This window comes from Strix uralensis, chromosome 2 (genome assembly GCF_047716275.1).
Source record: "Strix uralensis isolate ZFMK-TIS-50842 chromosome 2, bStrUra1, whole genome shotgun sequence".
Classification (NCBI taxonomy): Eukaryota; Metazoa; Chordata; class Aves; order Strigiformes; family Strigidae; genus Strix; species Strix uralensis.
Window position 1 is genome coordinate 130,509,376 of NC_133973.1, and position 26,331 is coordinate 130,535,706.

Genomic DNA, 26,331 nt, shown 5'->3' on the forward strand with positions numbered 1-26,331 from the left:
TATCTATTACTCAACTGAAGAGCAGGAACGCCTTTATTGCTAGATGATGGGGCTTCATACCTTGTAGTAACCTGCCTTTTCAAGGATAAGACACAACATGACTAAAAACTAATGTTTGTCAAGCAGACACAGAAAGACAGAGATGTCACAACTGCTGCTTATTGCCAAGAAATTCAAAGAAATTCTGAATCCAGAGCATCAAAACAGTTTGGAGCCATCCAAAGGAGTATCTCCTCACAAGAGTAAAAACTCTCTGAAAATTTACTAAGTAAGGAGGAAGAAGCACAAGAATCAATCTAAAATTGTGAAGTGAAAGCTTTGGACCCAAAGGGAAAGCTGTAGTTCAAGAACAGCAGATGGAGCTGTCGTGTAGCCAAACAGCGCTGCAGAAACCTGCAGAGCTGCGATTGGGAGCTGCTGGTTCTCATTCAACAAGTGCTTTTCTTCCACCATCCTTTATAGAACAGGTATGCAAACAATAAACCCCACAAACTGTGTGACGTATACTTTATAATTCAAATCATCCAGATATCTTTTTAGCTTTTTTTTTTTAAAGTCAGATTTCATTAAAAAGTTGAACCAGAAAATTTCTTTTCCACACTTACGTAAAAGGAGTAAGACAAAAACAAAGACTTTCACAATCAGACTTAATTAGAACACACCACAACAGCAAAAGAAAAAAGTAGTTTAGTACACATTTACAATACCTTAACTGTTGGTTAAAAGTAACAATGGTAAAGGTGTACTAGCATATATGAGGTATTTCTAATTACAATTTTCATAATTAAAATTATTGCCCCGATCTCAGAAGTAGAAGGTCCTGAACAACCTAATACAACTTTGAAATTCGCCCTGCTTTGAGTGGGAGTTTGGACCTGATGACATGCAGAATTCCCTTCCAAACCTAAACTATTCTAGGATTAATCCAAAAGAGTTACCCAGCCTCAAGTTTTAAGGTTCTGTAAACAGGACTACCTAGCAAGCTCTGTTAGAAATGAACACAGTCATCATGAGCAATACAACTGCCATGTTATACAAATGAAAGTATGATATACATAAAACACTGACACAGCAACAGTCAGTCTGGTACTAATAAAAGGAAAGATAAAAATAGAAAAAGGAGTACTGAAAGTAATATATGAATAAGTTTAAGGGAAGTCAGCTGTGGTAGGCAGGATGGGAATATTCTGGAGAGCTACAGCTGTGAGGTAAAGAAAGTGAGCAACAAAGTTTCAGTTCCATGTACAAAAACCTTCATGAATCTTGTTTGATTAAAAACAGTAATCACTTTGTATTTTCCTGCACATCTTCAAGTCCAAAGACTCTCAAAGCATTTGGGGAAAATACAAACATGCACACAACAGACTGCTTAAGAGGCAGCCAGCTCCAGATGGAAGACTGCAGCCACTACCCAAAGCACAGCTGCCGAGAACAACACTCACTGACTTTGATTTAAAAAGGCAGTAGTCAGCACGAGACATCGTGCCCAAGAGGCTAATGAGAGCTCCAGACTGAAGGCTCAAGTCAGCAGCTTTGATACTTTAGCTCAGAGAAACTTTCTACAGTGAAGTGCAGCTCATGGGCTCATCTTCTCCAGTCTGGTCCACTCAACAAACTCACACTGGAAGGAAGGGCCAAAACCCACCTTGCTGCCTTCCACTTGAAATACACGGCACATCTCTTTGACTTTACCTTATATGTGCACATGTATCGTGCTTTTGTTGAGCTCTCAAAGATGACTTATCTCAGGGTGGGTTTTTTAATGTGCTTTCTGTGGTTTTGGAAATCCATTTAAAATAAAAAAAGCCACTCTGCCACACATGTCCCCTGGGGAGGACACAAAAAAGGCACAACAGATATTAGTTATTGTACAGATGTTAGTCTGCTTAATATACTCCTGGAAGTGTTCAGGAACTATGGAAATGAGTAAAGTACAAAGACAAAACAGGACACGTGGGCTAAAACCCACTTCCTTCTCAGCAGCACCTTAAAGTCATTAGTGATTACAGAGACAGGACAGCAGAGACAGGACAGCAAACCCAAGCCTCTTCCAAAAAAAGACTATAATTCATGGGGTAGCTTCAAATGACTTTAAATGCTTTTGGTTAGAAGTGGTAAATCAACACCTGATGGTTTTATATGTTTGAGTTTCAGGCAAGATTGTGAGTGTCTGAGAGCCCTTCTGTCATGTCTTGAAATTTAATCCTCTATGAAATAGCTTTATTTTCCCAAACTTAGATATTCCACGTGAAATCAAGTCAGTTATTCTACTGGTGAGAAGCCAGGGGACTTTAAGAGTCATGCTCCAACCTCCACATGTTCATGGAGCTGTTTTGAGTGCTCATCCTGTCTGAATTATTTCCTGAGGACAGGAAGATACAGGATAGTCTGAGGATATCCTCCTGCGTGAACAGCAGTGCGGGCACTAGCCTCTTTGGGATTTCACTGATGCGCTTCTATTCCTGGTTTTACTCCTGACAGGCTGTGGGACTCCAGTCCCATTAGCTGGCCCTATTAGTTTTGTTTCCTCTTATAATCTTTGCTTTCTCCATTTAAGTTGGAAGTTCATGAGGACAGGGACTGCCTTGTCATCTTTGTACAGCATAGTATTCAGAGGGACCGAAGTTTTGTTACAAGTACGACTACATATAATTAAATATCTAAACTCATAAAAACCATTGCAGCAGTAGAATACCACTAAAAAATACAACTCACCCACTATTTATGTCCTCATAGCAGGGGAGACACAGAAACAGAAATGAAAGCTAAATAAAAATAACTTTTAAAAAAAGTCTCCCTCCCTGACACTATTCTTGTTGCTTTGTTTCCTCTTATTGCACATTTATGTGTATCATAGTCTGCCAGGACTGAGGCTGCATCTCACCAACAGCTGGTAAGATTCTTTCAGTTTGTCCCTGGTCATTTAGTGCAGAAAAGGAACAAAAGAAAAAAATACAAGAAAATCAAGGTTAGCTCTGTTTTATCTTTTCTGTTTTAAATGCAAAGATTGAGTTGTTTCCTTGCTTTCTAGGCTGGTACTTGGGCAAGGGACAGCGGAGATTGAAGATTAGCACCAGTCTGTTGAAATGCATAATTGTTTGATGCTCTGTGGAAGAGAAGGGAGATGCAAACTGCACCTTCTTGAATCAGGCTGTGTTAACCCACTAACTTGAAAGTCCTACACATAAATAATAAGAAAATTGGAAGAGATGGACTCTATGTCATTGTAATCTTCCACACTCCCCATAATTCAGAGGTGTTGTTCGCTAGATCTATTTTTTCATTAATCTGTCACATTTAACAAAACACGCAGACATCAAACACATGCTTTTTGACTATTAATTGATTCCAACTTCTATATTACTAGTGATGGTCTAGAGCAACTGTTACCAATTTTCCCTTGGCTGGAGTTAGCTTTCAGCCAAACATGCTCCCCAAAACAAATGCAGGCTCAAGATCCTTGTAATGGAGGGATCTCTTCCATTGCAACTACATCCTTGTGAACACACTGGCCTTTGACTAGAGTCATGCTTTGTGTATTTTACTGAAGCTTCTTCTATGCTGCAGAAACCATGTCACCTGCTCTTGGGAGGTTGCAACAGTTTAAGGAAGTCTGCTTTTAGCACTCATTTATCACTTCAGTGATTAAAAAGCACTGACAAGGAAAACCCCAGACAGGAACTCTACCCCTGCCCTGAGTCACACCGTTTGGACAGGGCACTTGAAAAGACCAAAGAACATTTAAACAGCTACAGGATATGCTGTAGGAAAGCACCAGGCTACTCAGGTCAGCCCTTGTTAGAAACAAACAGTTCCCAAACAGTGTATGATGAAACATTATTTTCATGTTGGAAACCTAAGCAGCTAACAAGAACACAAACAATTTGTTTCAACTTCCACAAACCATGAGTAGCTTTGTGCTGTAACTGAAACTCCAGGTTCTGCTTACCATGTAAAAATAAAGTCCATAAACACATTTAGGCTTTAATTACTTAGGTGTAAAATCCTCCAGCAGTCACAATGAAGATACAATTCCTTGTTAAAACTCCTCCAGTTGAAAGGACAGTCTGAGAGGTCCCACAGGCCCTCCTAACATTTTCTGCCCCAGACTTGAGGGTCACAACGCTTCAGCACAAGGGAAAATGGGTGACGAAGACAGGAGATGGCAGGAATCACTTCAATCAGCTTTACTGCTGACACTCCTTAACCTTGCTCTCCATTCCCCTGCCACTCCACTCCTCTCCAAGCAACGGAGAGGCTTGTGCTGCTGAGAATTAATCAGCTACGCAAATTTATAAAAAACTATTGTGGCGATAAACACACCAAATGTTTGCATCATTGATGCTTCCATTCAAGAAATTATTATCCTGGTGAAATCCTTCCATGGGAAAAGGGATGGGGCAAGGCGTAAGGAGCAGCCAGGTCAGAGCTATATTACCCAAAGTGTGTTGGTTCATATGGCTAAAATAAGCACGAAGATGCACTACACCAGCAAAACCAAAGTTGCCCTTGTGAAAGATCTCTCAGACCCTTAACAGGCAAAGGCCTGTAATTTTTTCCATCTGCCTTCCAGATTGAATTACAAATCAACACATTTGGAGGATTAACTTCAGAAGAGGAAAAAATTGGACATGAACATTCAATATGTCACAGATTAAGCAGTATAAGAACATTCCAGTTTTGCTGAGAGTGTCCTAAAGTTTTGAGTAGGACTAATTGTTTAAACAAAAGACTTTACAAAATAAGTTTGATCTTCTCTGATCAAACCAGTTTTCATTTGAAAGGCTTCCTCAGCCTTTTAAAATAAAGACACGGGGAAGAAAAGCATTTCAGATTCAAGACATAAATATTTTGATTTAGTCAAATTAAATATTTAAAACACTTCTACCCCTCCCCCAAAAAGGGCTAGAACTTTCTACTTTGCCCAATATTTTTAAAGGTTCAAGTCACAATTGTTTTACTTCCCAGACTTTCAGAGCTACAAAGAAATTTGCCCTATTCTATTGTTCTCCCAGCCTTAGTCCAACCTCTATTATTTGTATTTTATTTTCTACAGCTAATCCCACACAAGACAGGGGATCCAAGGAAGAAGAGACAGACGTAGCAAAATCAAACAGGAAAACTGTCCTGTCATCCATCTGGATATTCTAATTAGGCAAAGCACAGGCAAAATGGCAAAAGCTCAGTGCAGGGATAGCAGTTTATTTGTATTAAAAGGCACTGAATGCCTACAGAAGGTCCAATGCTAGGGATTTTACACATACCACTGCGGATCATTTGTGTAATAGCCACCAATTCTGATGAGCAACTCAGAGGGAGGGGGGGAAGAAAATTTCAAAAATTTCAAAAAACAAAGCAGCAAAGCAGCAATTAGTCTTAGAGCCTGTATGCAATTGCAAAAATACCATGTTGCAACTGCTACTTTGGCAAGCTTGCAATATAGCTGAACACTGAAGAAAACTGTCTGCTTGCAGGGCTCTGAGACATTGGTAGATGGGATGATAGGGAGACCAGCAGCATTCAAGGAAATAACAGCCATGGCTCAAGTTTTTCTACAGATCGCTCTACTTTACAACAGAAACATCCAGGTCTCTTGTCACAACCATTACGAAAGTTCTCCAGTGGCTGAAAAGCTCTTAGCAACATACAGATAAATGATACCAGTACAGTTAGCACCCAGAATTGAGCTGGACCATAAATGCTTTTCTCCTCATAGCAAAGCAACAGTTTTCTCATCTAAATAAGGGCTTTCAGATTTTTATCCAAAAATATATTTCTATTTCCATTTGCATTTTCCCTTTTCCACTTAAAAATAGGCAAGAACTTTTTTTTATGAACTACCCTGTTCAGAACAGGCTCCATAGACATTGCTAAAAGCCATTTGCCATCATCTTGTAGGACAGGAACTCCTGCTTAGTTGAGGGAACTCTACATTCTCCCCCTGGTAACAGTGACTTGCAGGACTGAAAACTGTACACTTGTAGGTGGCCAACCATTTATCACTGTTTAGGAAACACTAGAGAGACACCAGTACTCCCAAAGCAGCATGTGGTTCTGAACAGCTTTTGTGGAAGACTCCATTTTCAGGGAGTCACACAGTAGGGCAAAGCAAGCTGCTGCTTTGAGGCATAAATCAAATGTTTTGTTAATGCTAGTTTTGCTTTCACCCACTTCCTCTAGTTCAGTCTGGCCTCAGTCCAAACCCTGCTGAAGTCAAAGGGCCTGGATGCCCATCACTTTCTGTTCCTGTTGTCTTGAAAGGAAGTTCCTGCATGGAAACTACCATCTAAACCCACCTCCAACTAGATTTTTTTTCACACCAAGTGCCTTTGTGGATGCTTTTTAGAAAGGTTGTTTGCCTCACAATGCAATTTCTTGCATTACTGCCCTTTGGAAGCAGAATAAATTAACAAGGAATGCAAGGAGATGCACCACCAAGTCTGTCCATATCAGCAGTGAGAGGAAGAAGCTAGCACACAGGATCACAGCTCCCTGGATACTCACATTCCATGCAGGCAGGCCTTTCAGTGAACCCCCTCCTCTTCAGGAAAGAGACACACTTCTCAGATCTTACTCTACAAACACCTTTTTCAGATAATCTTCACCTAATCACTCTCACTTTAAGCCTGAGGCAAGGGTGAACTTGTGCAGAAACTTTGTATCTTGGCTGTAGGCGTGAATAATGGAAAAAGCTGTTATGTCAATTTAAAGATAGAAACAACAGCCCTAAAGGGTCAGAGGTTTTGCTCTTTGCTCAGTACATGTGTTTAGAGAACAGCAACCACACCACAGCCTAACTGATTGTATTAATGCCACTTGGCAGTAGCACTGTAACAGCGCTGAGTATCAGAAAATACTCCATGTACGCTAGGGCTGAACTAAAGCACAGGAGATGGCAACTGAAAATTTACAATAAAAAAGAAAATTATCCCCCTACACCACAGGCAAGGAGGACAGTATCTACTGACTGTGATTAAAAGAAATGCAATTCCCATTCTTCTGTCTGTATTTAACTTTCTGAATTCATATGCCTGAAAAACAAAGAAATGAATCATTTTGCAAGTATATGGCAGATGACTGAGTAAAGCCTGGTTTTCCCCATTAAATTTTTTACAAGTTTCACTGCTTTAGATATAAAATCTAAATATTCCAGAATGTATGACAAAGAAAATTAAGGTATTTCTTCAGTTTTTGAAGATTTAAAATGAAATAATGAAGTGTGACCTCTAGTCTCTCACCAATTTGGCATAACGTTACAAATCATCTGCACAATCTACCACAACTTCTTATGCTGTTGGCTGGTCTTGACCTCCTCAAAGTCAGATGAAGAAATCTATACAGAACATATTCTCATCAGATTCCATTTTGAACTTCATTATCCTCCCTATCTCCCCACCCAGCCCCCTCCTCCAAAAAAAAAAGCAAGAAATTCAGTTCCAAGACTTTGATTCAACTGCTAGAAGCTCATGGACAATTGGTACCAGTCAAAATAACTTCAGTGAAGCTAACAGAATTTCTCTCATGCACATCCAGCTTGTGAACAGCTTCCTACTTCAGTCATATGCAGTTTTGTTTACTGTTTAGTCCTTTAGACTTTCTTTAATCAAGACAGTGTATCAGAAATCTATCAGTGGCCTATTACAGCTTTTAATGATTAAAGCTAGTGACATAAAAAAATGCTTATTTTCAGAGAGCGTAGTGATCATTGATGCTTTTTGTAGTCTCTAGTATTAACTGCTCACTTGAAGGAAGAGGCTGTAAGTTGTGAGGAAATTAAGTGTTTCCTGCTTAATTTGAGAAGCTGATGTCTGCATTGTGACCCACAGATAAGTAGTGCATAAAAATAAAAATTCACTGACAAGCTTTAACAAGTACTTCCCCGTTTTCCTGTCCACTGAAAAAGAGCTATTGTTTCTGCTTATAGACCTGGTTTATAGCTTACTGCTCCTGTTTTAAATCACACTATGAAATCACAGAGTAAGAGCTGCCAAGTACTCCTGTACTACTTGATGAGTAAAACATATATTCCAAGTAATTCACCTCAGAGACAAACATCAGCATCACTTCTTCTCTAACCACTGACATAACTTTTAATTGATACCAAGGGGCTCTGTAAAAAGCACTTTGTTTTTTCCTTCACCAGAAGTTAAAAGTGCTATTGTATTATAGTGACAGACATGAAAAATAAACCCATCTTAACCATTCCCAACATGTTACTATTCTCAGACATCAACCTGAATCACAATAAGATGTTGAAAAACCTGCCAACCAGAATTAAAAGTGATAATCTCCATCCGTCTTCATATCTTTATAATGGAGTTTTAGGCCCATGGTTGAAAACCACTCCATTAACATTAAAGAAGCTGATATATAACTGTTGTATATACATTTTTAGTGTTGCTTGTTTACATACAACAGTGAAAATTTCAAATACTGAAAAAAAGCTGAATTGGATTAAAGGTATCTTGTTCCATAATTGTTCTCACAAGAAGGAAGTTTACAACAGATGCAACATTTGCTTAAGAACAAAACTGCACTCGTAGTTTGGATTAATTTGATAAATTAAGACAGCATTGTCATCAAAAAGGTGATCCAATCTCTTCACCACACTTCCCTTTACTCTTTACAGTGACCTGACTGAAGTCAAACTGTTTTTTGATGTAGTATTGATTTTCAGTTAAAGTAGGAAAATTCTGGGATTCACTGACTTCCTCTAAATTGGCCCTTCCCATAAAACAGAAAGAACCATCTCTGAAAAAAAATACATCTTTGCTTCTCCTTCGCAGTCCTTCTCAAACTCTTTTCTGCTTGAAACTTGCATTCTAATTTTCACATTTTCAGTCAAGGCTTTCATTTTCTATGCTTCAGAACTTCAGTCTGCAACACAAAATAGGTATTAAAGACACCTGATAAAGCCAGAAAAGATCAAATTGCATTACTTTTTGAACTTCATTACTTTGAAGCTTCAACATAGGTTCCTTTTATGTACACACAATATGAAGTGCAGATGTGTTTTAGAGCACAAAGACTTGCATATGAATTTACCAAGTTATGCAATACTGACATAGGTGTGAAATCTAGGAAGTTATGAAATTAAATCAGAACCTATCTTCTCGAAACGGTGACATAATTGACATGTTTAAAAGACAATCCGATTGAAGGACCAGGCTCAGTAACTTGCTGAACAAAAGTTAATTTGTACTTGCTACATTGGTTCTTGGACAAGTTCATAGCTGTTCCCATAGCAAGTGATGTGCTTACAAAGTATGGTTGGGGTGAAGGGTCCACCAGCACATTAAATCTCACACAGCTGTCAATTATCAAATTGAGTGAAGAGACACCACATCCACTCTCTTTTCTAAAATAACAGTTTATCGCTGAGAAGCCTTCAAATATCAGGAAATTTAAGGCATCATCCTCTCAGCAGTACTGCACCACAAGTTCTCAGGCTATGGTTTTTGTAACACTGGTATGTACATTGAAGACAGAATGGAGAGGTGCGAGACAAGGCTCCCCAAAGGTCAGAAAAGCTGCCTGACTCCAGACCCTCCCTGCTATGCTGTAAAATTATTTCCTACTTGGGCAAAGAGATGGCTCTTGGATGCCTCACCAAGTCCTTCCAGTGAATTTGAATTGTGGTCACAGACACAGCTGCCTACAAAGAAACCATTCAGATAGTGGTGATCTTCCTGCAGCTCTATACATCCTACACATTGTTCTCTCTGTACAGTTCAGTTTTGGATGGATTAGTTCAACACAAAAACCACAAGCAACCTTTTAGCAAGCAAGCTACCAAAGCAGAAGTGAGAACAGTCTTGCCTACAAAAGTCACACTAGGATATCAGAAGAGCTGAAAAGTAGACCAACTTCCGCAATATAGGTACAATTTGTTGATGTAAAGATGTGGGTGATGGTAGAGTTTCTCCTTCAAGAGCCATCTACTAATCTAGGATAGCATGAGGTACCTTTATACAGGGGTAATTTCACTCATGCATTGGAGGAGTAGAGAGCTGAAAGGCATCAGTTACTTTTGAAGGGGGGGAAAAAAAACCACACCCCCAAAACAAAATAATAAGAGTTGTTAAGGACATACACAGGCCAGTATGCAAGCTAAGACCCTAGTCACACTGACACAGGCATTGCTTGACTTGTTTCTCAATATTCTAGACTTTAGCCCCGTTGTCAGGGATGTCTGATACTTAAAATGGTAAACAGGAGGAAGTTCAACATAAACGAGTGTTGAGCTGAACTCTGACCCTATTATTTCTCCATTTTTATCAAAGCAGATTTAAATATCATTGCTTCTCAGTAAAGGCTGACACTAAACCCTCAAACAATGTTACAAGTCTATAGGTGTTCATGCCAAGAAGCTCCATTTAGAGATTGTAATTCTACATGAAAATTCTCAGCTTCTGAAATTCACGTCTCCGGTGTGCAACAATAATCAATTGTTCTCAGTACTCAAGAAGTATTTTTAAGCAACAGAATTCATGCAAGAAATCTACTAAGACTTTTCAAAGTTTTCTTTTGTGGAAGTATTAAATATTTCAAGACTCTATTCAAAGAAATTTTTTAATATAAATAGGTATAAGAAATGTTTTCTTTGTGACAGCATAGTATTTTGTCATATTATGAAGCAATTTTTCTATTGTATGATTTTATATAAATAGTTTCAACTGATGTTGAAGACCATCAAAGGAGAAACAAGAACCAAAACAGGAACTTCAGCTAAGAAGAAAGACTCCACAGCACAGAACAGAAGCAGATGATTCATGTCATAAGCAACCATGATGTAAATAATTAAACTTCAACAACCCTGAGACGTGGCAAAGTATCACCACCCCTATTTAATGTTAATCATGGTATTTATGTTCCACTACAGAATCATAATGTAATTACAGATTTCCAGACAGTAGCACTGGGTGCACGTTTCATAAGGCCTGAAGAGTTTGCCTGTCAGTTCTGCATGCTGTGCTACTGATAAAAAGCAGCCTTAGGCCCTCTGCGTGATTAGACCTCTTATGTTAACACTACATCTTTTAAGTGCCAGGCAGCAGTATTTAAATCTTTGATAAATACAAAAAGTACATTAATATACACACATCCCCCACCATGTTCAACACTACTAATAAGTCTTCGGACAGGGAAAGCAAGGATTCCAAGGCCTGTGAATAGGACACCTCTTTTCCACAGCAGCCACTCTCAACCAACATGATTTTGCTTGAAGTATGAGGGGAAGAGAATGTGGAAGAGACTGAAGGGAGCAAGATGTGGCATCAACTTTACAACAGAATGTTACTGTGACTCTTCCTTCCCTTCTCTCAACATCTATCTACCTCCCAAAATCCACAGATCTCAGGTACACAGCAGCTCTGCCACTTTGCTGGCAGCTGGAAGGCACACAGGCTGTCTCTGCTGATAGCAGAGGAGAATAACCAACCAGAGAGGGGACAAAGACAGAGGTGTAACAGCACGGTGACAAAGGGCGGTTCAGACCATGGCACAGAATTAGTAGCACTGATACTATGACAGCAATGTGTAACAACTGATGTGCCAGAACAATTAGGTGTCACACTTAGAGTTACAACACTACCACAGGATTGATATCCTGGCCAACGCTGACCACACGCTGCAGATGGTATCTGCAGTATGTCACCAGAATAAACTTCACAGCTATTAGAGAAGTTAATGAAGGGACCCACATCTCAAACCACTACCTGAGTGACTGAAAAGTGTTAGACAGAGATGCTTGCGTGACACAGGAATTCCATGGTTTATGCAGGGAGACCCCTGAAAAAGAAGCTCTCCCAAACGAGTAACACCATCTGCAGAAGAATATAATCTCAATGTATGGATTCCTCACTAAAATTGTTCCCAACCCATCTCTCACATCTCTAATGACAGGGACCTTGACTCTAAAATTATTCTGCAGCTATTCAGGGCACTCTTACAAGGCTTATCTGTTTTCTTCATGTCTATTCTCTCTCTTCCCATTTTGCTTATTTCATCAAGTTCACTTGCTACAAAGTTGAATTAGGAGATGTTCAATCCACATACCATCCAAGATGCCTGTGAATTAAACACCTTCTCCTTCTCACCAGTCCCTGTGTAGACCAGGGCATGAAATTCAGATGCAGGTTACAAGTCTGCTTCTAATCAAACCAAGAGAATACTAAAAAAATGCCCTCTCCCCTTACTATGCCTCCCAGTAAGAAGAACTATTACCTCCTCTGTAAAAATCAGGTACAGCACAGGTGAAGATGCAGATGTTCCCTGACACATACAAAGGAACTGTTGACTACTTTTGTGAAAACCTATAAACAAGTGGTGTTTCAAGTTTTCTGCAAGGGGACCACACCAGCACTTGTAGCCAACAACTGTGGAACCCTCTGTTCTGTCCACATGCTATAGATTTTGCCAACAAATTGTTGGAGCAGATGGAAAAACAAAGCTCAGGTTAGTAAAAGAAATTCGTTGCATATTTGAAACAAACAAACATCACACAACTGCTGTTTGCAAATACCATCAGAGCACAACTGAGGCCCCCAGCCCCTCCCTGCCAACACGCGGTGCAGTATATTTTGGAACACAGACTTTGGGGCATAGATACAACAGAGCACACTATGTGTCACTAAAGAGTTGAAACTTAAGTGGAATATTCAAGGCCTGGAACATTTTGCAAAAGGGACTAAGCACTGCAACACCCAGAAATGTGCGAAAACATACTACTGACTATATACGTACTATACATAGAAGAAAATGCTCCCTGAATCCCCACGGAAACTCCTTGCCCGAGTCTGACCCGGCCCACCGGCTCGCCAGAGCAGCTGCCCTCGGCTGGGCTGCGGGCAAGCCTCTGCCTGACACCAACTGCGCCGGCAGCACCTGTGAGCCCGGCAGCACACCGGTGCGGGCCTCCCCGGCCATTTCCCCTCAGCAGGTCCCCCCCCAGCCCAGCACCGCGCTGGGGATCGCGCCCACCACCGCTCAGGAGCGCCCAGAGGCGCGCGGCGGCCGCCCCTCTAAAAACTGCCTCTTGATGAAGCGGAGCTGCCCGGGCACGGTGTGAGGGAAGGCAGGAGCCGCCCCCCCCGGGCAGCGGCGGGCTCCTACCTGCTGGCTGAGGTAGCGCGTGAGGTAGGGGGCGGTTGGCGGCGCAGCGCCCCGGCGGCGGTGTGGGGGGGCGGCCAGGGCGCCGGGTGCGCCGAGCAGCGGGAGAAACAGGAGGAGCGGCAACATAGCCAGAAGGAGCAGAAGCCTCCCGCCGCCCCGCCGCTTTATAGCGGCCCCGCTCCCCCCGCCCGCGGACTGCCCCGAGCCGGCCCCGCGGGCAGCGGCGGGACCCAGCGGAGGGGGCGGTGCGAGCGCCCTCAGCAGCCGAGAGGGCGGGGTTACCGCACGTGGAGGGGAGGGCACTGAGCAGCGGAGCTTTTCGATTGGCTGCGGCGTCGAGGACGGTGCGCGCGCGCTTTCGCGGTTAGCTGCGGCGACTTAGATAGAGGGTTTGGTGGCGCGGCGTCCTGCACGAGGTAGCGATTGGCTGCTTGAAGCATGTGATCTGCCCTACTCGTGGTTAGGTGCTGCATGAAGGCTGTGTGAGAGCGAGGCTGGCATCTTATTGGGCAGATGGAGCTGCCCTGCCTTTGGGCTGCATCGCGATTGGATGAGCGCAGCCTCGTCCCCGCCCCCAGCAACCCGCACTTCCGTCTTCCGGGCTCTCCTCAGAGCCGGCGCTGCTGTGGCTGGGGCTGGGGCCGGGGTCGGGGTCGCGCTGTGGGTGGTGCTTCCCTGGGGCTGGAGCTGAGGCGATGGGGTCACGGCCAAGATAACCGGCGTTTCCCTCCCGTGCGGGCCCGGGGGCTCCGAAGGGAGACGCCACCGCTAGCTGCCCCTGTTCCCTTGCCCGGGTGACGGCAGTTCCCCGTTTCCCTTCAGCGCAGTCCTTGGGGCCGGGAGGCGGAGACTCGATTTGGTCACGGAGCGCTAGAATAGGTACCTCGGTAAGAACGATAATAGCGAAGCGCTCCCTAGGTGTCGAGCAAAGCTTAAAGCGACCAGGGTGGGGTGAAGCCAGGCAGCTCCGCCCGGCCTTCGGCGTCCTTGTACTGTGCCCGCGCCCCACTTGCTCGGCCTGGCGGCCCGCTGTGGGGTCGTCTCGGGGCTGGAGTGGAAGGAGGCTGTTGGTTAAGGGGTGAAAAATGCAGTGTGAGAACTGTTAACAACTTCTCTTGTGTGTTTTGGGTTTTTTCTTAGGGCGCGTTTAAGGCGATGAGCCCACTAGAGGGCACCAGGCACCGGTGGAAATCTCGGTGAGACTTGTTGAAAGTTCTCTGGAGCCTGGCGGTGGGGAGCACCTGAAGTGCCGTGTGATTCCCGGGCTGGGTATGTGGGTCCAGAGGTTTGGTTTGTTTTGTTTATTAAAAAAAAATAAAGTAAAACAGATCTATTTATACTGCCCTTTTATAACTTATGTCCAGATAACGAGTATTGTATTTCTACCAAAGAGAAATAGAGGGATAGATCTTGAGTCTGTCTACTCTAAAGGGAACTCGTAACAGAACCTGTGTGAACACTTACATTCTATGCTTTATCTCCCATATTCCAATGAAATACTTGAAGTATTTGCTCCATTTTCCAGGGTGTGGGGATTTTTAAATTTCATTAAAAACTGCAGATAACAACATACTCTGTTTATATAGTTCTGAGCTGAAAACCAATTGGAATGTGAAAGCACCTGCTGGTTTCTGCAAATCCACCTTCTTGGGCAATAACAAAATCAGACTTGATTTTGTTACTTCTATATATTGGTATGTTTTCCACATACCCTTTACTTTTACTGTAACTAAACCAAAATCATTCTGTTTTGGCAGAATTGAAGGCATGCACCACTTAATATTAGGTCAGATGAGTTTCTGTTAATATGTGTACTGAAGAGACTTTTTTTTTCATTTTTGTTGGCTCTCCTGTAAAGCCTTTACCTTCCCATGACACTGTTTTCCTGGCCTTTCTGCCATAGGGAATATTGGGATATCTGATTTTTTTTCTTTTTGAACTACTGAGAGTAATGAGTTTAGTCACTCATGTTTTGCTAGTACTCATGTTACAGATCTTGGTTTTACCAGAATGCTGAGAATGGTGCCCCTAAGGCCAAAGGGATAACCTATAAGTTGAACTTTTTTGTGGTGAAGTATGAACAAAACATCACTGTTGATTATTGAATGGTTTTTAAGATGTAAAAGCCGTACTTGAGTCTCCTTTATCTCCTTGGCTTTCTGCCTCCCTAAAGGAGTTCTGGGATGAAGATGTGACATTTGCTTCCTATCCTGAGTTTATCCTGCAGTTTCCATTAAAAAGAGATGTATATTTTATGCTATTACTGTGATAAAAGTGCTTTTGCAAAGAAGGATTTTTAAGGTGTCCTTTAATTCAGCTGTAGAGAACATTTGGGCCGTTTAAGTTGGAACTCTATGATTTGAGGTGCTTTAGGGTATTTTTGTCTACATATTTCTAGCATCTGCTGAGAAAAAAGTTACGCTTTCTAAAATAGGGGATGTTTCCTAAAAATTGGTATTTTGGACAGTATAATAATAAAGGCAAGATAATTCTGCAGAAAAGTAATACTGAGTAAAAATAATTCCTTTTTATTTAAACATTTGGTTCATCATTTGTCAGATCCATACAATCTCATCGTTGAATCAATGATAAGTACTGTAGAGATGTCCCTTTGGCTCAAAGGGCATGAATATAGTTGCAGTTGCAAGCCCTTTTGAGGTTTTCTGGGCATCCTCTCCTTTCAAAGACCTTGGTATTGAGGCATTTACAGAGTTACAAGTGTAGAATCATCTCAGTTTTTAACCCCATGTTGTAACTTCATTCTAAATTAAGGGAAAAAAACAGATTTGTTGCAGTGCTGTGCTCAAGGGTAGTTCTAATAAAGATTCCTTAAATACAAATGGGAATTTGCATGATTTATCTTCGATGGTGTACAAATATCATGAACACTTAGAATCATAGAATCATTTAGGTTGGAAAAGACCCTTAAGGTCATCAGTCCAACCATAAACCTAACACTGTCAAGTCCACCATTAAACCCTGTCCCCAAGTGCCATATCTACACGTCTTTTAACTACCAGGGATGAGAACTCAACCACTTCTTTGTTCAGCCTGTTGCTTTTTGTGACATATCTTCATTTTTTTTTCTTTTTAGAGGGTTGATTAAGGGTAATAATAGATGTTGCCGCAGCTGGGCTACCATTTTCAAACAGAGATCATAATTTCCTGAGGGCTGCCTTTCAAAATGTTCAAAAAACCCAGCTGAAAGCAGTTAATATCTCAAAAAATGAGAACTCTTTGAACTATTTTGATTTTCTTGTTTCAGGTGGTACTGTGAGCACATGAGTAGTGTGAGAGGACTCTTGGCTGCCTCTGTAACTTCTGTCCAGAACTCCTGCTTCATCTATCCTGCCTGTCAAAAATGCTTTTCTAGGCTGATATTGGATTCTAGGAGGTACATTCTGTTTTGGGGATCGTTAACTGTCAGAGGCCTTGGGAATCTGTGTTAGCTGAACACAAGTTAAAACAAATTGGTGAAAATCTAGCCATTGTAGAAATAAGTTGTAATTCCAGTTACTTACCACTGTTATGATCTCTTTATATTCCAGTGGCAGCTTGGAGGTTGTTATGGATCAAGAATTCTATTCCGTTCAGTGCCATGCAGTATTGAAGGGCAGTTTAGGAGAATAAATTGTGTGTGTTAAGAGCTTCAAGTGCATCCCTACAGTCTAGTTCTTCAGTGCTGTTCCTAAATTGGAAACCATTGGTTGAAAGCACCTCCAAATCAAGTCCTAATTTTTTCAAATTTCCTTTCATTTTATATGTGCAATGCATCAGGTCGTCCTGTAGGACTCTTCCACTTACTGTGTGTCTAGAAATATATGAGTTTTCCTTTTTAATCCCACTGTTACATGAAATCTATGCCACATAGAAGAACAGTAAATCAATGAATGTCAGCACTAAATGGAAGAAGCTGACTTTGCAAAGCAGGACTATCTGCTGTTTCAAATGCTGAAGTAAAAGATAACAGTGCCGTTTCCTGATGATTTTTTTAAAATCTAGGTATTATACTAAAGCTACAGGAAGAAAAATCCCAAACCAGAACAAAATGGAAAAATGGGAGTGCAGGGAATTCAAAATTACTCCCCAACAGGTCATTCAAAGCCCACTGTCTCCAGCTTCACAACAGGCTAGCATTTAATAAATCAGTAATAGAAGCCAGAGGTGTTCTGTCATGGTACAGACACCTTGCTGAGCCTGTGGTAAGATTAGTGCTTCAAGGAGTAAAGAATAAGAAAGAATCCTATAGTTTGTAATGGCACATATGATGATACATTATAGCAGTAATACTTATAGCTGCCAAGAAGTTCTTACCTCAGCAGTGATTAAGAGAAGTTCACATATTTTTTTTTATCCCTTTACTGTCTTGTCAGGTTTAATTGTCTAAAATGTGGCTACACAGGTGAAGCTAAAGATGCAAGCTACAGATATAGATTGTCCCTAAAGATTGCTGACACTAATGATTTGTTTGACATTACTGTGTTTGGAAGTTGCTTAGATCCATTCTTCGGGGTCACTGCAGAAAATCTGAAGAGGTAAGGAATGGATTTTTTTCTAACTATATAGCTGCTACTTTTTCTTCAGCCTAAAAAAATTGAGATGGTGGGGAGACGAGTGGGTAGAAGCTGCTAAAGTGCTCACTTCCAACATTTCCTTGGTACCCATCACCTTGAGAAAATCCTGAAGTTTGGTTCCTTCCTGAAATCTTGAAATTTTGAGATGAATTACTTCTATCTCCACTCTTCTACTGAAGGCAGCTACCACCTGCTAAGTGCGTGTCACAATTTGGTTGATTGGGCTTCTTCCTTGCGTCCTTCTTTCTTTATCTGAGATTGAATTTTCTTTGTATAATGATAGATTACTAAGTAAGTTGGCTTTTCCAAATATTTAGAATTTTTCTTTAGGATTTTAGAAGAGTGTTAAGGTAACGATAGAGCCTCAGTTGTTGGGGTTTTTTTCAACAGTTTGGATTTGAGTGAAAAAAAAGCGTGCACCTTATGACTGGTCTTCAATGTGACCAGATTTTCCTTCAGCAAGGAGGGATTTCTAAGGAGGTCTGTTAGTCCTCAGAGCCTGACCACCTATGTTATAAGCTTCAGACTTTCTGATATATGAAACTGCTAGGATGGGAGATAGAGAGAAATAGATATAGATATATACCCACATACACACCTTCACTGTTTGTTTCTCAATTCTGTTATTTTCCAGTGCCTTGTGTTATCAATGGGTCAAAGGTGAACCCTTCTTAAATCCCATAATAGCAGCATTAATAACATTCTCATGGCAGGCATTCTACACTAGACTGCTGTACTACTGTCAACTGTGGAAAAACAGTTATTTGCATGTCTTAATGTGGATGCTGCTGTTGCTGTAAAGATGTGGGCAGAAAGGATGTGTAAGCAAAAGCAGCATATTGACAGCGTTATATAGTCATTGTGTTGATACAGAAATAACAGCCACACAGGGAACACCTGATAGTTGTGTGTATATTAAACCCATTCAAATGGTTTGTTTGTTTACTTAATCTGTTAGTAAAATAGAAGTAAACAGTTGAATTTACAGGTTCTTGGTTTCCTGTTTTCATTCTATGTTTAGTTTAACCTGCCACAGTATCTTCTCTTTAGCACATGTCCTACCTATACTACATCTGAAATGCTATGTAAGGCTTCCTCTGTTGGTCCAATACTCGTATGTGTTTTTACTCAAGGTGTATTCAAGACTTCAATCGGCTGTCAGGAGAAACACACACAGATGCATCTCCAGCAGAGTTAGTTCAAGCAGTAGAAACCTGTTTCATTGGAAAAAGACTTATATTTGGAGTGAAGGTAACTTTTAATCCACACTACTCTCTTATAATGAGTTTTTTTCATTAGTTTGTAGCCAGTTGGGAGCATAGACTGAGTTATCAAAGCATCATGTATCACGTCTTTTGGGAATCTGAGAAGATTTAGGGCTAGGACATGAGAAGGATTCTGCTCCTCTTCCCCCAGACTCCTGTGTTTTTTTAAATGAGTCACATCCAAAAGCCATCTTGAATGGCAGCAGTCAGCTTGACAGCTTGTCAGGGCTGGTTTTCAGAGAGCCTGAGCAGTGCCAGCTCCTCTGCATATGAGTAACAGCTTGAAGTCTGTAAAAAACCATGTACAGTTCAAGCAAGAAACAGACTGTCTTTTCAAGCACTGCCCTACCTTGCCCATGCTGCAGTCTCCCGGTGTCTGAAATGTAAGAAGAAACATATCCCCTTGCAGCATTTTGGTATTTCTGGATTTAAGAGCATGTTTAAAAATGTTGATAAAGTACAGCTGTTCAGCATATGCATCTGTGGCTCTTTTATGTGTTTAACAGACTTTGAAATATTAGTTCTTAGAAGATTGTTTCTATGGAAATATTACTAAGTTCTCTTCAAGGGGTGCTTGTGTGAGTCATATTATAAAGTCTGTGAACTAAATCCTACCTGGCAGGTGTTTTTCCTCTCCCACAGGTACCACGAGGTGGTATTTGAGCTGAGATTTTCCTAATGCACAGCATCTTAAGTAATGGAAGTTGGAGGACTTAATGGATTAACTTTACTTAACTGGAACCATTCAGCAGGTCTCTAGGTCTGATGCCTTTACAAATATAAGTAATCCTACATATCAACAGCCTTATGGCTGCTCTTGCACACACAAGGACTGAATGTGCATTCAGAGACAATTTGTTCAGCCTTTGGCTGTAGACATTTCTGTATAGTTGTGTTCACCTATGCATACAGTTGCACTCTCCCAGATAAAACTCAGAGTCAACATAACATACTCTTCTACATGAAGTCTTAAAAGAGTATTGTCCTTGGCTAACAGCCTTCAGCCTCAACCTTTGCATAGATTCAGGGAGTGGGAGGGTTGCTGAATTTGAAGACAGCTATATTTGCTTTTTTGGCCTCTGGCATTGCCAGACCTTGAGGGGGAGGTGAAAAAGGGTTTATCCACTTCTCAAAACATTGGATAATTCCTTCTACTTCTAATGTCACTCTTTTTGCCTGTAATTTCTGTGTAGAGAAAAGCAGGTTCTATAAAGAATTGCAGCTGAAGCTCCTTTGAAACACTACTCCAAATAAAACTGAGAAGATAGAGGTTATATCTTATTTCCCTTTCACAGAGGAAGTGCACAGAAAATACCATGCTGGCTTTGATAGCTGAGCTGCCAAGTCGGGTATCTGGTGCTAGAGTGCTTTGCTTCAAGTACTGCCCAGTGCCTCTGAGATGAAAGAAAAGCATTGGCCTTAGGCAGCTAGCCATTTGCACAGAACTATGCTGGAGGAAGCCCGGAAGCACTCAGTGCCCTAAAGGGAGGAAGACATTTTCTGTGAAGTCCTTTCTTAGAGCTCTTCGTTGTTTTTCCAGCTCCAAAAGTCTGTGTAATTGCAACAAGCAAAGCACCTCTCACCGTGGTGCCCTTTATAGCCCTTGCCAGTGCTTATTTCCCAGGGAGTACCGCTTTGTGTGACAGACTGTTTTGTATTCTCTTCTCTGCAGATCCTGACAAAAAGTGAGACCTAAATTTAAGCCTGACTTAAAAGGCATGAGTTAATTTATTTTTTTTCTATCACAAAATAAAGCATTGTACTAAGTTTGTTTTTTCCTTTCCCCCCCAGGGTTGTTCAAGGGAAGATGGAGGGCGTTCTGCTGCCAGCAGCGTCTTGCAAAACTGTTCCAGAATTAATAGAAGTACAAAAACCCTTACAGCTTGCCAGATCTTCCTGCCAAACGCTGCTGTTACTGGCTTTACTGTTATCAGCTACTTCTATCGGCTCCTGCAGTCGGCAAAATTCAGGAGCCATAATAACAGTTCATACTTACCTGATGCATCTTCAACTCCAGTAGATGAACCTGTCAGTGAGCTCAGCAGCTTGTCTAGCCTGAGCAGAAACTCCTGTTTTGTTCAGTCTAGTGGCAGAGAAAGTTTTTTAGGGTCCTGGCAGCAGTCCTTCAGCCTGACTTCATCTGTTGCTTGGGTAACAGCGGAAGACTTTCCCACTCTGGAAGTGGGAAAGCTGGTGAGTGAACAGCATAAACAAGAGGGGAGGTCTGTCTCTGCAGAATTGTGCACTGTAAGCCTCAACAATCAAACTCTTTGGGATTCACAGTATTGCAGCTCTTCTGTGAAGGAAGGGAATAAGGAGGGTAATGAATTGAGTTCACAGCCTAGTCAGACTGACAGTACCTCTGATAAATTAGAGAGACTGTCCTCTTCAAAGACTGAGTGTTTACATGGAAACAGTTCCAGGTTGTTACAACATCCCCTGGAATTTGCAGTAAAAAGCATTTACCCAAAGATTAATAGTAGAAATTATTCTTACCTAGAAAAATCCCACAACTCTCCTTTTTACAAGAGCGATGCCTCAGCATCTAATCCTGTAAACGTAGCTGGAGTGTCTCAGATGGACTCTATCGTTTGGGATGAGCTCCCATTCTCAGAAAGCTTAAATGAATTTTTAGCCAGAATAGAAGATGGCAAGAGTGTTGTAACATCAACCACCCTTGATGCAGGCAAACGGGCCCTTCTTGAAAGTAGCGAGCTGGGTGTAAATATTAACAAATCCTATCCCAGGCAAACCCTAGTAGCTGGTGATTTACCTGAAGCAAGTGTCTTGGGGAGGTTCTTGCCACCAGCAGGGAATGATAGTTGGCAGAACATACTTGCTTGTCTTCAGTCAAATCGAAATCCTCCGAGTGATGAGGTGTCACAATGTGAGTCTTCCTCTAGTGTTTTATCTTCAACTGACAAGGAATGTGGAGCATCTTGCTTTATACCTAACCTTCATCTACCTGTTCTGTCACAGTCCTTGCCAGTTACATCAGAGCCTTCTGTTTCAGAGAGCAGGTATGTGCAATCCAAAGCAGCAAATATTGACATTTCAAAGTCATGTTGGTCTTTTATTAGTCTGCAGTATACTGCTGAACATGGAGAAACTTGTTTAAAAAGGAGCAAGTCAGCTACCTGTGTGCATTCTGCACATGATAGTTGTTTAGCTGGTTGTGAAAATAAAGAAAACTGTTCTTCTACACCAAGCCGAAGAACAGATCTTACATTGACAGGGGCGTGGGACTCTGATCCAGCAACTCCCGACAATACAAGGAGGATATATAAAAGAGAATCAAAACCACTGACAGAGCTGTCAGAAAATACCTTCAAAAGTGTTAATGGGAGAGAGATGCTGTGGAACAGGATCTTCCCTGAAGGCAGCTACAATGCTTCTGCTGATCTCTTTGATGCAAGTGCAAGAGCGGTAGCAAAACCTGTAGAATTCTTAAATAAATCATGTCATTCTTTAATACAGGAAGATACTTTGACAGAAAAGGTCACAGCTCCTGAATTGGTGCTTTATCCTGGAGATGTTCCCAGTAACGGTTCAAAACTGAGCTCATCCCTGCACAGGTCACCTCCTGCTTTTAGTACACACAGTACACCAGTAACTTTATCCTTTTGTGATTCAGAATGCAATTCAGTTAGTGCTCAAGACTTTGTTCCTTATTCTCAGTCGACTCCTATGACGAAACCTCTCCAGAAACTCTGGCCTGTTGGGGAAAGAGGCTCTTTTGTCACTATCTTCACCCCTAAAAATCCCACTAAAATCCATTCCAAATGCAAGCGATCTAGGTCTTCCTTTCAAAACACTCTGTTGCAGCAGCTTACTGGCAGGTTAGAGAAACGTGAAAGGCCAAGTAACAGGGAAGACAAAGAAAGTAATAGCTCTATTTCACAGCAGTTCCTTAACTTTGAGAAGTGGATCCCCCCATCTGCAAACAAAAGATCGAAACCAACTGCAGCTTTAAAAACAGTTAGCTGGGCTACTGACGTGCAGTCGACCTGTGGGCACACTGGCAGGAACCCTATTTCTGAAAGCAAAGGGAACAGTGAAAATGATGTGTGCTTCCAAAATGAGACACTAAACCCTGGGGATACAGCCAGGGCTCTAACAACTCCTGTATCTGCACGTGTCACTGAGGCCTTGTTTTTAAATGATACAGTCCTGGAAACTTGTTCCCCTTCAGAAAGCAAGAATCTCTTCTCAAGTGCTTATTATTCAGGGGGTGTATTGGAAGGGGCAACTGGCTGGTCTCCTGAGTTGTTCTTCCAGGCACGGACCCCTTTTTCCAATAAGCCAAAATACTAAAAAAAAAGTTATTTCTATGCTGTGTTCTCTCTAATTATATTTAAGACTTTTGGGAAGGAGCCAGTAGACAAAAAGAGCTATTTAACAATTAAATTTTTTTATATACCTATTGGCATATGTCTTCCTAAGATGAGTTATGTTCATTTGCAGATCTTTGTACCACAGAGATGGGGGAAAACAGAATTCGCAGTTACTATATTTTATCGTAAATTAACTCTAGAATGTGCAATAAAAACTTCTGTAAATGTCTGAGTGTTTAATAGATCTCACTTTATCAAGTAGAGGTCGGTGAAGTGTTCAGTGTTGTCTTTTCATCACAAGAAGAGCCCAGGAGTCCATGTCCACTCCAGATTCTTACCTGATGACTCTCTGTGAAGAAGGACCAAGTTTTCATCAAAGAATTTCAGATACCGTATGGGATCCTTGTATTTGAGCTCAGGTGGGATCCTATGACAGAGTTGAGTTGGGCAGAGGGGACTATCCTGAGAGGTTGGTAGCAGCTCCCAGTTTTTCTCTAGGCTTTTTCAAGTTAAAGGCTGCTGTCACGTCCCAGCTGGATGAGGGAGACAAGTGACTTAGATTCATAAATCCCCAAGGGAGTCAACAACAGTGAGAAAAGTCTCAAAGTCCATACGTAGACATTTATTCATTTCTCACAATGTACTAACTGGATACACGATAGTTGAGTAAGTGTATAACAAATTAATGGCATGTGGTGTGATATGCCTTGTGTTACTTAATGGTAACAAGGAAAAGGGAGAAAAGAGAAGACGATAGAGATGGGACTAGAGATCACCGATCTGGGTTCCTGTGTTGGTCCTGCTAACAAGGGCTCTGTCTTCTTTCACTTCACTCCTATTATCCTTGCCCCTCAATTTACACATGCTTGGGGCCCTCCCCTACGTTGACCCCACAGACCTGCATATCCCATGTATGGGGAGGGTTAAGATGCTTTATGGGATGATGTAATTAGCATGATCTTGTTAATGTTCAGAGGTATCAACTTTAATATTCATTTTGTGGATAATGAAGCAAAGGTCATTCACCAGACAGATGGCCCTTGAAACTTTACAAGATGCACCAGAGCAGAACCGTCCTGTCTTCACAGGGCTCCCTCCTCCAGCTGCATCCTGTGCTATCCAGGCAGCCTTATCAGCTCGACTCCACATTATCCACCCCGTGACTATAGTTCCGATACTTGTGAGTGTTTGAAACATTCCTCGGCTCAGAGGGCCTCCTCCCCCCTCATTCCTTATCTTTACCACGTCTTGTCTCTCAACTTGTTTATGCTTCTCTCAGGCTGCTTCTCTCAAGCCTTGTTTTGGGGAGTTACAAGCCGTCTCTTAAAATTGCTAGTGGCAAATTCCTGGCAGTGTCTTTCCTCTTCCTTGCTTTAGAGTCTTCCATATCCCCCACCCAGAACAGCTGCATTTAGGATTCATTGAATAGAGAAATCTTGGAGCTGCTGCTGCAAGCTTGGAGGTCAGGTCCTGCAGAAGGATGTGGGAACAGTATGTGATGGCACAGGATCTAATCAGCCTGAAAATGCTGACTTGTAGAACCAGAAGCGGGCCTAAAATTATCTGCTGTGATTTCTTTTTTTTTTTTTATTTTGAGGAGTAGAATGAATATGCACCATTTACATTGTGACTGGTGACAAGAAGAGTTTAGTTGGTTCATTCTCTGCTACAAGATAGCTATTACTACATTTCTATGTTTGAGGCCTCACTTAATTTCTAAGGTACCTACTTAAGCCCTAGACTCAGTGTTTGTTCAGAAGAGTGTTGTGGCTGCATGCAAGGAACAAATTGTATCAATACTGAACTAAAGCACTTTCAGCTTACAAAGACATCACCTCTGCCTTAGGAAATCTGAGAGGCAAAAGTGGCTGGAAGGTAGAAGAGTATTGTGGAAATGTATCATTTTGTGCTCCTCTTGTTTCTGTGTACTTTGCTTACTATCTAGTGTTAGTCGCTGTTGGAGTCAGGGCTAGAAGGGCTTCTTGTGTGACTCTAAAAGACTTCTCTAACCTCACATTCACTTGGTCTCACCATAGGTACCTCACAGGGACATGCACACAACCCAGTGTGTTAAGGCAAGACCTGCCTAAAAAAGCCAATGGAAACCACATTTGGGATGGATGAAAGAAATAGACCTTTGAAATTTGAGCTGTAATCTTTGTGTGCCTTCATATCTCTTCTATAAAATAATTATGTACCTGCTCATTATTTTCAGGACACTTGGGGAAGTATGAGGGCATTTATTCTCCCCACCTTGTCCCTTATCCGCTATTTTTAGCATGGTTCACCCTTGCACAACATACAGGTAAACCTTTTCAGTTTCTTGGTTCCTACCCTAAGTTCTGCACCTTCTAATCAAATGCATTTCTCATTGCAGGGTGGGAGGGAGAAGAGTATTTGAAATCAAACAAGCTGCTTTTGCAGCTGAGCAGGGTATTAATGAGATACAGCCTCTCCTACCAAGGGTACGAGTATGCTGAGTCTGCAGGCTGACCAAAGAAAACAGTTCCTCATGGCTACACAGCAAGTCTGCACAGGTAAATTCACTTTACAAAGAAGTTTTTCCTTAGCAGTCAGTGTTGTTTTGGGTTTTTTTTCTCACTACTTACTTAGAGTTGAGGAAATTGAGGCACGGGTTCAAAGACTTGCCCAACGTTAAGAGAATGTGGAGCCTAGCTCTGGATATCACTGGAAGACCTTAACCAGTAATCCGTCTTTTCTCCTTGCTGTCCTACCCAGCAAGATACTCAAGCACAACCCAGACCTCTTCCCAGTTCTTTAAGGATGCTGCAACCGTAGGTGGGGCTTGCAAGAGGCTCAAGGTTTCTTCTTACAGGTCCAAGCCTAGATCCCTGCAGTCCCTGGATCCTAGACATAAACAGAAGAAAAAGGAACAGCCAGTTATAGCTAAAAAGGGGGGGGAAGAAAGCAGAATTAAACATCATTTATGACCCAAGTAGCTTCAAGCATCGTACCTGTGAGTGAAGTCACTTATTAGGTAAGTGCTGTGCCAGTGACAGCCGCCTAAACCACCATTGCAGAACA

The 26,331-nt window shown here is 41.7% G+C and overlaps 3 protein-coding genes across 6 annotated transcripts in view; 1 reads left to right on the plus strand and 2 right to left on the minus strand.

The window, feature by feature from the left end:
• The window catches only part of PRCP (prolylcarboxypeptidase), a 33,774-nt gene extending 20,273 nt beyond the window's left edge, over positions 1-13,501 (minus strand). Inside the window, exon 1 of one of the 2 annotated variants that reach the window (XM_074860315.1) lies at positions 13,114-13,501. In XM_074860315.1, coding sequence (XP_074716416.1) covers positions 13,114-13,239 — 126 coding nt within the window. In that variant the 5' untranslated portion in view covers positions 13,240-13,501. The remainder of the gene's footprint in view (positions 1-13,113) is intronic. The other variant, XM_074860314.1, reaches the window with a different exon arrangement.
• Positions 13,502-13,707: 206 nt separating this feature from the next.
• Positions 13,708-25,429, plus strand: DDIAS (DNA damage induced apoptosis suppressor). 3 transcript variants are annotated; one of them, XM_074860319.1, is made up of 7 exons: positions 13,717-14,000; positions 14,254-14,382; positions 16,379-16,507; positions 17,487-17,648; positions 18,821-18,938; positions 20,744-21,145; positions 25,323-25,429. In XM_074860319.1, the coding sequence occupies exons 3-7, from the start codon at positions 16,395-16,397 to the stop codon at positions 25,374-25,376; spliced, it is 849 nt and encodes a 282-aa protein (XP_074716420.1). In that variant the 5' UTR covers positions 13,717-14,000; positions 14,254-14,382; positions 16,379-16,394; the 3' UTR covers positions 25,377-25,429. The 3 variants fall into 3 exon arrangements, with proteins under 3 accessions (XP_074716418.1, XP_074716420.1, XP_074716417.1); XM_074860317.1 differs by lacking the exon at positions 25,323-25,429 and having other exon boundaries at positions 13,708-13,773; positions 20,744-23,515; XM_074860316.1 differs by lacking the exon at positions 25,323-25,429 and having other exon boundaries at positions 20,744-23,515.
• Positions 23,888-26,331, minus strand: part of RAB30 (RAB30, member RAS oncogene family) — a 59,046-nt gene continuing 56,602 nt past the window's right edge. Inside the window, exon 5 of the mRNA XM_074860322.1 lies at positions 23,888-26,154. Within this exon, the coding sequence (XP_074716423.1) occupies positions 26,117-26,154 (38 nt within the window). The 3' untranslated portion in view covers positions 23,888-26,116. The remainder of the gene's footprint in view (positions 26,155-26,331) is intronic.

What these genes read in the sequence shown, in the direction of transcription:
- DDIAS (XM_074860317.1), top strand. Translation starts at nt 16,395, where the DNA reads ATGAGTAGTGTGAGAGGACTCTTGGCTGCCTCTGTAACTTCTGTCCAG. An exon ending in CTGATATTGGATTCTAGGAG is followed by an intron (nt 16,508 to 17,486) that starts GTACATTCTGTT and finishes CTGTCTTGTCAG; the next exon opens with GTTTAATTGTCTAAAATGTG. An exon ending in ACTGCAGAAAATCTGAAGAG is followed by an intron (nt 17,649 to 18,820) that starts GTAAGGAATGGA and finishes TTTTTACTCAAG; the next exon opens with GTGTATTCAAGACTTCAATC.